This window comes from Pocillopora damicornis, chromosome 7, assembly GCF_964200805.1.
Source record: "Pocillopora damicornis chromosome 7, jaPocDami1.2, whole genome shotgun sequence".
In the NCBI taxonomy this organism is placed as follows: Eukaryota; Metazoa; Cnidaria; class Anthozoa; order Scleractinia; family Pocilloporidae; genus Pocillopora; species Pocillopora damicornis.
This window is the reverse complement of record NC_142676.1, coordinates 9,004,580-9,016,173: the sequence shown is the minus strand read 5'-3', so window position 1 is coordinate 9,016,173 and position 11,594 is coordinate 9,004,580. Positions and strand designations below refer to the sequence as shown.

General features: G+C 37.5%; 1 protein-coding gene and 1 long non-coding RNA gene across 5 annotated transcripts; one reads left to right on the top strand and one right to left on the bottom strand.

Annotated features, from left to right (window-relative positions):
* Nucleotides 1-777: 777 nt before the first annotated feature.
* Nucleotides 778-4,813, top strand: LOC113682688 (uncharacterized). Its single transcript, XR_003447303.2, has 2 exons — nt 778-2,352; nt 3,830-4,813. It is a non-coding gene; the product is annotated as an uncharacterized LOC113682688 (long non-coding RNA).
* LOC113682687 (UPF0764 protein C16orf89 homolog) lies at nt 4,100-11,594 on the bottom strand. 4 transcript variants are annotated; one of them, XR_016188603.1, is made up of 6 exons: nt 11,088-11,340; nt 8,246-8,656; nt 7,014-7,299; nt 6,328-6,380; nt 5,083-5,585; nt 4,100-5,045 (listed from the first exon to the last, which is right to left on the bottom strand). XR_016188603.1 is itself a non-coding variant. In XM_089212946.1 (6 exons), exons 2-6 carry the CDS (start codon nt 11,281-11,283, stop codon nt 5,323-5,325), a joined length of 1,209 nt encoding a protein of 402 aa, XP_089069072.1. In that variant the 5' UTR covers nt 11,284-11,285; nt 11,363-11,594; the 3' UTR covers nt 4,100-5,322. The 4 variants fall into 4 exon arrangements, 3 of the variants coding, with proteins under 3 accessions (XP_089069072.1, XP_027055653.2, XP_089069071.1); XM_089212946.1 differs by adding an exon at nt 11,363-11,594 and having other exon boundaries at nt 4,100-5,585; nt 11,088-11,285; XM_027199852.2 differs by adding an exon at nt 11,454-11,591 and having other exon boundaries at nt 4,100-5,585; nt 11,088-11,285.

Sequence of the window (11,594 nt, the reverse complement as noted above, 5' to 3'; positions counted from 1 at the left end):
TGCAAAGACTAGAGGCATTTAATTTTTTTTCTTCTACCAAGTTCATTCGAAATCTTGAAGGAGATAATACGATTAAAGGCGAGCGAGAGGAGACGAGACAGGGTCAGAGGAAATATGCAATTTCGACTTTCTTAAACTGACTTAGCTCTACCTAACAACGAACGAACGACGAAAAATGAACGCGGCAGAAAAAACTTTGCCATTAAAGATAGATTAAGTAAATTCATTTTGACTCAAGTAAGTACTGACAGAGCGCCTATGAGTAAACTAGTTTCAAATCAACTGGAACATTACTTTCTCAAACGCATTTAGGCACGTATCCACGTGAAGGGGAAAACTATTTTTACCTATTACAAAATCCCACCTTTCTATTTTAATTTCTGATCAAAAAGAATGCAAGGTACATTGTATGACATCTCAAATAACAGAGGACACGCAAACATCTGCCGCACCTAGAAATCGCGACGTAAGGGGTAATTCAATTAGGTTTTACAGTGATTCTATGCTCAGATTCCTGGTTTCATTTGTAAGTTCATCACTGAAGTCAAATTTTTTTTTTTTTTAGTACGTACCTTTCACCTATGACCGCATGCACTGGGCAAACAACAAAAAGCTCTCACCAAACGGCGAAGGTTCTTTTGAAAGCGCTAGCGAAAAGTAATTCATCCAAACTTGTTGTGACCTTCTTTAAGATTGTTGTAAGGCGTTCACTAGACAAAAAATTGGCTCATTTGCTTTACTTTGTCTGCGAACATATCTTTCAATAATTTATCAATTGCGTGGACAAAAAAACACAATTGCTTTGAAAAATGATGGATTGACACCTAATAAAGGTTTTTCTTGGCCAAAATCTGAGGTGCTGTGAATCGACGAGGAGATAAGAGAGAGGAAAGTTTGATCATTCAAATTCATTAGAATTGTAGGTTGCTTACAAGTATAAGAGCAGTTTCGAATCTTGACTAGGGGTAAGTCTGGACACGTGCTTGACGCACACATCACGCGAGAAACTCCGTAAACAGACGAACAGACATAAAAACAGTACATATTGAAAAGAAAAAGAAGCTTTTCTGTTTTTTCCTTTCTCTCCACGTATACTGTCAATGTCTGTTTGTCTGCAAGCATTATTTATTTATTTATTTATTTTATTCAACTGTTTGACTCTAGCTTTTCAGGGCAACATATCCTTCCTCTTGAAGATGAGTTCCGTGTACCACATATTCTCTCCATGGATATGGGTGGATCTCAGCGCCTAGGGAAGGTTGTTTATAAAGTGAATTAAATCTTAACAATCTTATTCCCACTCGTTTGCGTAGTATAGATTAATTAAGCTTCCTTTCGGACAGTAAATGCTTTCTTACACTGTACTGAAAGAAAATATAAAGGCTAAAAATATCAACATTTTTTTTTTTTTTTTTTTTTTTTTTTAGTTTAGGCTGCATTCGCCTAAAATGTAGCCTCTCCACGTGACTGTTGTTTTCTATGCCAATCAGCAGAAATCACAATTATATAATTTTATGATGATGGAGATTATGTTGGTTTCACGCACATTCCTTTTTTTCTCCTGTCTCCAGGCAGAATTCCATGTGGTCGATTTCAGTAAAAAAAAGAGAAGCCAAGCAGAATATTTGTTAATTTCCACTCATTTTCTTCCCTCCCAGACCTCACGTATTCGCCTTCATGTTTTCTTTCAAACAATCATAAAGTTCGATCCAAGAACCTGCATGATTTGCAACCTCCTCGCAGAATACAGCGTGCGTCTTTGAATCTTTAATTATACTTCAGTCTCACTTCAGTGACAAATGGTATAGTATAGAACAATGCTTTTTCCTCTCTGTCTATTCAAATCATTCCCTACATAGCACCACTATGCGTTATTCAGCTTATTTGCTTATTTGTTAGATCGTGTCCTGCTAAGCAGGGCACAGGAAAACAAGTGTATAATTTTGGGCGTCACAAACAACCATTGACAAAATGTCGGGGAAGAAATTTCCTTAGTTACGGGATATTTTGGCGAATAACAAGCGTTGGCTGTTCTTAACCAACCCACCAACCTTTGAAAACGCGCTATCGATTTCAATTCAGCTCCCGACGGGAATCCTTGAGAAAACATTTATTAAGGCGATACCCCTTAATTCATAAGAAGAGCTGATCACGTCCTTTAAGGCAGTTGAAGAAGGAAGCAGACGGTTGAGCACTTTAAACGACATGGCACTTTCAAGCTCAAGAAAAATGAATGCGTTTGTAATTTTTGCGTTCTTAACAGTTGCATTTCTCACGGATCACTCACATGGAATCATGGGATGGTTTGGAAACGGAGGAAAGCGACCAGAAGGCCGAAGGTCTTTTATAACGGTACGATATTAAATATAGAGAAGTTAGACGCCCATTGTGCGCTTCGGTTTTCCTCAGACACTCCATTTATTTACTCCATTAAACTTGTAAGAATTCATCAAAGAAGTGAAAAAATGGTCCAGCGAACAAGGATTCAAAACGCGCGTTGTCAGTTATGTTGACTGTTCTGCGAAAGTCTCCAAGAAATATTCGTTTTTAGATACTGACAACATCATTTAATATGGAGAAGCGCACATAAGTCTCCTCAGTCCCTCCTCTTATCTTCACATCTTGATCGTCTTAAGGACTTAAGTCCCAGCACCTCCCAAATTTCCCGCTCGACTAGCTTGCCTTAAACCCATCCCTCTTGTTTGCAGGTCTGTTGTACAGGCTGAATAAGTACTAAGGTCAGATCAGTTTTTCCCCGAAGTTAAGTTTATTTTCAACACTTGATCGTAATTCAACATTAATCCACTGCTGATAAAGACTTAAGATTTTCACTTCTCCCTTTCAAATTGAACGACGCAGATAATCGGCTACCTAGTAGCTTATGTTCTTCTTAATTTGAACAAGATTGAGGTGTAACTCCGTTTTATTTTTTCTTCTTTTTACCAACGTTATCATCATCATTATAAGTACGATTATTATCATTATTAATTCAATTTGTTATCAATCTTCAAATTTTCAATCTTTATGCCTCTCCATTATAACGTGGGCAAAGACTGCGGGATATCATCTTACTTCATCCATTTCGCTGCCCTTCAGCATTGTTCTCGTAACTAGGGAAGAATTCGCTAAAACTACACATAGTTATCGAGCAACCGGTGAAAAAACAGCAATTTGCTTGATACTCAGCTCCGATCTGTATAAGTGCTAAGTCGCATTCACCCAAAATGATCTGAGGCGAAACAGGGCGTGTTGTCTTGTTTTAATTTTGTCACGACTTTCTAAATGACAATACTAATAACAAGTAATATTAATATGACGCCCAATACGATATCTGAGCAGGTGCGCGACTTAAAATGACAATTCTGTAGTCGAGACACTGAAAACAATTGACACACTACGCCGGACAAAAATGAAATGTACGCCGGCGTAAGCGTAGAATGCGGTGACTACTTGAAAGTCAGCTCATCTTGCCTTTGATCTACGATTAAGTTCGAGGGGGGGGGGGGGGGGGGAAAGGCGGAGGGAGTCTTTGAGCTTTTAATATTTCCTTATAAAGGCTCGCCAACCCGCAAATTGACAGAGAAGCCTGATTCCTGATTGACTTTTCCGTCGTTAGGGATATGATAACAAACAGATCTCACATCTCTGTAATATGTCCTCGCTAAGTGCAAGGCATGATTTGGCCTTAATAATTCGGGGCGAGGGAGCGATTGGGGGAGGACGCCAGTGGTAACCAATAAACGAGATTTCTTTTATCAACACTAGAGAATCCGCATCGTTTTTTTCATGTACAGTTAATGAAATAACGAAGTATTTCTTTCCTTCTTAGCCAGAGGAACGTTGGAACCTAGCGGAGTACGAGCGTGCTCTTAATCGCCATCATGATGTTGATAGACAACATGTACTTCCTAGACTGGAGAGGCATCATCGCCACCCTCTTTCAGTCCTCAGAGAAAAATCAACTAAAAATACTGGACTGTAAGCATCTGTTATGGGAGGAGTGATTTTAACTACTTAAGTTACGATCCAAGCGGACAGCTTTAAGGAAAACAAAAGGAACTGAAAAAAATCTGAAGTCAAACGCAATGATGGCAGTGGCTCATATATCGACGCGATAAAAGCTTTATTTCTAAGTTAAATGATTAACGATAAATGTGCGCAAAGGAGGCCGGTAATATTAACACCAGAGTTTAAATAAATTATAGCTGTTAGTTTGAGCTTTATAAATTGAACTGTTTTTGACAGTAGCAGAAATTAATTGTTACGCTACATTGATTAATAAATGATAGGCAGGAAAGGTCTGTTCTGCAATACAATTCTTATATTCAGACGCTGAGAGCTTTGTGTTTAGTGGAACAAGAGCCCCTATAACCCGGCCTTTACACCCTAACATTAGTATGTAGATTCTCCTTGCTGTTCTCTATACATTTCCTAAGGGGTAACCAGGGGAATTTGTTTAACGAGCAAGTGGTTGTTAAGTTGGTGATCATTTCCCTTATTCTTGGGACCGTAATGTGTGATTAAGGGGTGATATTGTAAGGAAAAATTACATGCTAGTCACTCTTAGGAGTCAAAGAGATATTAATTTCCATCCATTTCTCATTGCCCTCTCTATTTCACGGTACACTGATGTTGTAAGGAGAAGCTACTTTTCAGCACTCCTATGAATGGAAGGGTAAACATGACGCCTTGGTTCTATGTTTGACTGTAATACAACAGCTCTTCTAAGCTAGAGAGTCACTTTCCATAAATAGCTCAATTTAATGCATTACTAAACGATTAAATAAAATTGAAATGCTGCTGCTAATGTCAACCAGTACATGTAATTACATAACCATGCTGCAACACCAGTCACTGTGCAGTGAGCCTGCAGCTACCTAAAAATGGTACTGCCTTGTTAACTCCTCTCAACCCTTTACACCCAAACATCAGTATCCAAATTCTCGATACCATTCTCTATACATTTCTCAAGGTGCTAACAAGGAGAGTTTGTTTAACAACCCAAAGCTTCTTTAGTTGGTGATCATTTCTCTCATTCCTTTGACCTTGATGTGTCACTCAGAGATAACATTGACCTTTGACCTCAATGTGTCACTCAGGGGTGACATTGTGGGGAGAAATTAGATGCTAATCACTCCTAGAGGGTTTAACGCCTTAATCTAAAGGCTCACAAAAGTCAGATCCACACATGTGTATGGATAGTATCTCCTTTTCTGTTAAACATTCTACATTTTAAATGATACAATATTATCTCTTCGAGTGACCTACAGTGTTTTTCATACCTTTGACTAAAAATAGTAACCATCCCTAATTTTTATTTTTCTAACTTGGTAACCTCTCTACAGTGTAGCTATTTGTTCCTCTAAAGAAAGAAACCATTTCCAAAATTCTTCCTCTGATGGCAAAGAGAAAAGCTGCAGTGACCAAGAGAAGAATGTACATGTAGACTGATATGGTTTGGGCATCTTCTTTGGCACTCTCTACGAGATCTACCGGCTGGACCTGAGGAGGAGGATCCAGGACCCATCTCAGGTATAGAGATAGAAGTCCTATGCCCACTCCAGTGATGTCACTAAAGCAACCTTCTGCAAAAAACAAACAAACAAACAAACAAACAAACAAACAGCCTATCATGATTTTCTCTGAAAGTTATCAGGTCAAATTGAAACAAATCAAATAAAAGGACTAGGTTTCTTTTTCACAAGTTTTATAATGATTGTATTTTTGTGGTTGATAACCAAACCTCCAACAAAACTTTCCCACCCCTCCCTCTTCAGAACTGTACAATGTCCCCCAGTCCTGTCTTGCAGCATTATAATGCAGTGAAATCTCTCTGCTCTCTCCTCACTATTCCATGCACATTCTCATAAGTAAACATTTCTCTGTTAGGAAGCAAACACTTTAAAGGGTCCAGAAAAAGGTGTAAAATCGACATATTAATGGACACTTGAGTGGAAATTCCATGAGCTTCTGAATCTTAGTCGGTCGACCTCACACTGCTGGCTGTCACAGTAAATTCGTAGTATTGTATTTCAGTGAGTGGAATTACTGTTAAGTCAAACTAACAACAGCTGTTAGTAGGCATAGGCACCAACTTAAAGCTTGCTCTTCTGGTGACTGCTTAAAAAGTAATTATTGAAAGTGGCTAACTCTAGCTAAGGACAACTTTCTCCCTTCCCTTTCACAAGGGCCTGCTCATAAGTGCTTTCAACTGTTCATTAACTGCCCAACTACCTATCTGTCTCTGTGTCCATCATCAGTCAATCTGTCAGTTTGTCATTTGATCAGTCAGTCAGGCAAGCAGCTGAGCAGACAGTTGATACTCACTTCCGAGGTAGGAGGACCTCAATTCTCGCCTTCCTTTTCCTGTGTTCGTCTCACTGATGGTGAAAACAATATAAACAATGTTGTCAAGGACTTCTCTGGTCAAATGATCTCTACATGCTCCTGTTTTGACCGTTTGACCTCTAAGAGTACAGAACATCTCATTTCTCCTCACAGCATCACCTGTTTATCACACATTAAGGCCACAAGAATAAAGAAAATGATCTCTAACGAATGAAGCTCTTGATAAATAACCAAATTCTCCTTGTCAGCACCTTATGAAATGTATAGAGAGTGGTATGGAGAACATGCATGTTAACCCAGAAGTGATTAACAAGTAATTTCTCCCTTTGGTATCTAAACATTATCCAGCAAAAAGGTCATGAGAATATTCAAACTTATCAGATTTACGTTGTTATCTTGATCTGACACCAAACTCTTGTAACTTGTTTACAAGGAAATGTTTAGCAGCTAGAGGGGAGAATTGACAATCAGATCTTGGGAGTTAAAGGGTTAATGCATTAATCAAAACACTAAATGTAACTACTAAATGTAATTATAAAGCTATGCAAAGGTGGAAATAAATGTAGTTTAGAAAGAATAACTTCTTCTTTAAGAGGAGTAAGGTATATGTGTTTTTTAATTGAGTCTAAGGAAAGCTTGAGGCAGATTTATTGTAATTTACACACCTTGTTTTTTCTTCATCTATTATGCTGTTATCTCCAAAACATCCACTATTCAGCTGCCAGCCTATAACATTTGCTAATCCCTCCCCTGTGAGAAGTTCATAGTAACCCAACAATCCACAACTAAAGCTCAACTTCAATGTTAACATGAGATCCACTGAATCCCCATCTTCACCATAAAACAGAGTCCGTGAATTAGTGAAATAAGCCAAGGTGCAGATGTGCTGCAGGTGGGTCTCTAGGTTATCACCAGAGGATTTTATTCTTGATAACAGCTTGTGATGACAGCCTTGTTTGCCACCAATGTAAAGAAATAGAAAGAAAATATTAAATAACTCTAACTGAACCGAGTTCAAGGCTTGCACTATAACTTATGGACCAAGTTTTATCTGCTTAGATTTCTGGCCAAAATACCATAAATTTGAGTGGAAAAATAAGGTTTGGTAACTTCCAGAGTGACTAAGAAAATAAGGTTAGTAAGATATCTATCATACCTCGGGTTCAAACACAAGGTGTAGAGGTGGAAGACTTTGATTCAAATAAACTTTATAATTTAGCAGACTGTACAGTGAAATACAGCCTGTTAAATTGACCAATCAGAAAGCATGTACTAACTGAGGTACAATAAATAAACATATCAACAACAACAACAAAAAACATCATAGGAATACTATTAATGATATAATGATGATAACAATTGTTAGAACTTAAATTGCCAGCATTAACATTCCTTTTTGAGATACAGCTAAGCAGCTCAGAAACACAGTCAATGTATTCAACCACAAAAGCAGGTTGTATACACACACTGACAAGTCATATACATGTGGTGATGCAATTGAACCTTCTTGAAATCATTGTTCATTTCTTATGAAAAAAATTGTTTGATTCTATGGAAGTGACCACGATAACAACATATTAAGTGGTGATATTTTTTAAAAGAAAAAGTAATAATTACTGAGCATTCCAGGGATTAAACCATTTTACAGCCTACAAATGACAAGCATCTACTTTCTCTGTATGATATCACCCTTGAATCTAACATGAAGGTCACAAGAATAAGGAAATGATCACTAACTATATTAAAGAAGCTCTTGATCGTTAATTACACAAATTCTTCTCATCAGGACCTTAGGAAATGTATACAAAACAATCTGGAGAATACCCATACTGATACTAGGGTGTAAAGGGTTACGTTCAGAGGGTGCTATGAAAGAAAACATAAATTATGTATGTACCTGAAGCTTCCCCTAAGAGGAAGAACAAAGCTTGATAGTAGAGCACCTCATTAGGAGCACCCTTTGACTTCATAATTCCCCAACAATCATCAGATATGGTGCAGGGCTCCATAGAGCTCTCCTTACTCCCTACAATTTCCCCGACACAATTGGAATATTTTTCTTCATCGCCAGATTTGATCATTTGTCTCTCAACAACATCCTGTGGTTCCAGAAATTTGTAAGGTTTGAAGTAAGTCCATGAAGAATTCAGCATTGGATAAAACAAAGGATCCTGTTTCCAGAGAAAAGGAAGGATGCGTTCTACAACTTCAGTCATCCTGTTTAGCAGGTTTATCATGCTGCTATAAACATCTTGGTTGAGTTTAATTTCACCATTTTCAGTATCTGCTAAAATTCTGTGGATGTAACCTTGGATGTGAAAAATGAAAGATAAAAGTCAAGCAAAACATATTTTGGAAAACATTTGTTAACATCACAAAAGGAAAAAAAAAAAAACAAGCCCTGAGAGTAAACAGTGAAGTTGCCCATAATCAGACTGACAAAGTATCAATACAGTAAAAGGAATCTTAAATTTCAAATTAACTACTCAGGAAAAATGGATAACTTTGTCATTGATGGGAATCAGTACTTGCTATAGCCTGCATGGGAGATAAGACGCTTTTTAAGATTCAATGATAAGCAAGACAATTTTAACTGAAAATGTAGACACTACTGAGGCAGTAGTGAAAATAAAGCTTTAAATAAATTCAGGCCTGTATGGGATTTGAGCCCATTACCCTTACAATACTGGTGCAATGCTCTGCCAACTGAGCCAATAAGCCAACTGGAAGTTGGTCATTTTGTTAATTTGTAATAAACCCGCAAAGTAATGAATAGATGGCTGTGCATACATAAAGATCATATGTTTGAACTGTGGATTAGAAAAAGAATATGAGAGTGATCTTTACAGTAATGAACACTATTAACCTTTTAACTCCCAGATAAAATCTTTAATTCTCCTTACTGTCAACCATACAATTCTTATGTTAGTTCAGAGAATTTGGTATTAGATCAACTAATTATCCCCAAATTGATATTTTTCTTTTCCTGATCATAATCACTTATCTGGTTAATATTGCATTGATATTGTAAGGAGAAATTCTGACTTGGAGTTAAAGGGTTAAAGCAGGAGAGGAAATAAGGCCATAAACAATTCAGGCCTGTTTAGGAGTCCAGGGACACTAGTTCTGATGACACTTGTTCCCAAATAAGAGGGTTCCAAACTCTAAAGTCAAATGATTGAAAACTATCCAAAACATTTGCTTGTGGCTGGAGATGGCTGACCTAAATTCCTCTTGGTGTCCTTTGGTGGACTAATTACCTTTAAAACCCAGAGGTGATAGACATGTATCTTCTCCATATATTATCCATACATAATCCAGCAAACAGGTGACAAGAATACTCAAACTTATACAGAAGTTGTTATATTTATCAAATACAAAATTCTTGCAACTTGTTTACAAGGAAACATGTGATAGCTAGAGAGGAGAATTTCCTTTAACAATCAGTTCTAATGGAAGTTTAAGGGTTAAAATACTGGTGAAGGTACCTCAGCCATCAGACAAGCTCTTCACTAGGCTTAATTACAAACTCAAGATTAATTTAGTTACAAAAAACAACAACAACTACAATAACTTGAAAAAACAGATGTTTTATGCTAGAACAATCATAATTTGCACATCACAGAGATAAATCTGTAAAGCACTGACTGTGTAATTTTATTTCAGTGGGAATTAGAGTCAAGCTGATTAAATTTAATTTGATTGGCCAATCGAGGCTATTTAGTGACTAACCTAGTTCACACTTTTAACAAAGCTATCTAGCAAAAGTAACTGCAGTAAAGAACAGATCTTCTTATGGAGTTTGAAAAGCAAATTTTGCAGGATTTCAAAGATAAAACATAGCAAGGGTGAAAGATATACCTTCATTCTCACCAAGGAGGGGAGGGAGAGTTAACTTGAGTCAATTTTTGCTGGCTATGTGCCATTGGTCTCTCACAACCCCTACTCCATTGTGGTTAATTTTGTGGCTAATCATAAGCCTTACCCTAATCCTGTTTATGTATTATGTAAGTATGTTTATGTATGTGACTAGCATCTAATTTCTCCTCACAGTATCATCACTGAATCAATCATTGAGATCACAAGAATAATGGAAGTGATCAACAAGCCCTTGATTGTTAAGTAAAATCACCTTGTCAGCACCTTAGGAAATTCATACAAAACAGTATAGAGAACATACATACTGATCTTAGGGTGTAAAGGGTTAACTAGTGCAACCCTATTGTGGTAAAGGGGGTAAAAAAGAAACTGTGGAGCTGAAAATGTGGTGGGAGAGTATAACAGGATAATTTATTAATATCCACTGAGTTGATGCTGTAAACTAGCCTCCATAAAGAGTTTAAAAGCTGAACCCTTTGGGCTCTAACGAAGGGCTAACGCTCTACATCAGCTTTTAAACTCTTTACGGTAGCCAATTTACCTTATCAATTCAGTCTATAATTTCAAATTACCCAATTATGGCAACTCCTATTATTGAAAATGCACGCCCATTATAGTCAATCCAGACATGGAAATGTAACCCCATCCAGTGGCACATCCTAATAAGCCTACACGGGAATTGCCTCCCCTCTTAGGGTTAAATTCTATTAACTATGAACAAATAATGCTATTAGAACCGAATCCGTCAGAAAGTTACAGACAGGAAATTATGGGTCAAAAATAAAGAAAATGTTCATTCCTTGCAATAATTTCAACACGAAATTAATCAAAACCAGTACCATAAATTATATGATCTCTACCTTGTGCCACACGGAGCCCAAGTAAGGCGTTCGAATCCAAATTGTGGTATTCATTGTTGCAGAAGGACAAAGCATTCGTTAAAGCTTTGTACAGGTCTCCTAAATCATTTCGATCGATTCCTACTTGTGACAAGGTTACCCTGGTGAGGAAACAGAGCACAAACAGTCGAAAACACCCACGCGGTTTCATGCTCATACCTATAAAAACAAGGCAGACATGTCAATAGTTTCAGGCGTCGGAACATGAGAAGACTGGTGAACAGTCAAGGAAGTACCTGCTTAGCGACAGTCAAGAAGTTTATGGCGAGTGGATTGGTTCAAAATTGATAATAGCAAATGTGAATGTCTCACTATTGAATGGCTCACCAAATTGAATGGCTCACTAATGAATGGCTCACTAATGAATGGCTCTGCAAATAGCCTGCAGAGCAGACGTAATTTTGGCGAGCGAGTGCTCAGTAATTTCATGACGCAAATCGTGGCCGCCATCTTAATTTTAACGGCAGC

Bases quoted from the DNA above. Each gene is read 5' to 3' on its own strand.
- LOC113682687 (XM_089212946.1), bottom strand. From the start codon at position 11,283: ATGAGCATGAAACCGCGTGGGTGTTTTCGACTGTTTGTGCTCTGTTTC. The intron at 7,300-8,245 runs GTACATACATAA...GTGGCAAACAAG, and splicing joins CCTCTTAGGGGAAGCTTCAG to GCTGTCATCACAAGCTGTTA. The intron at 6,381-7,013 runs GTGTGTAAATTA...TTTCACCATCAG, and splicing joins ATAGATGAAGAAAAAACAAG to TGAGACGAACACAGGAAAAG.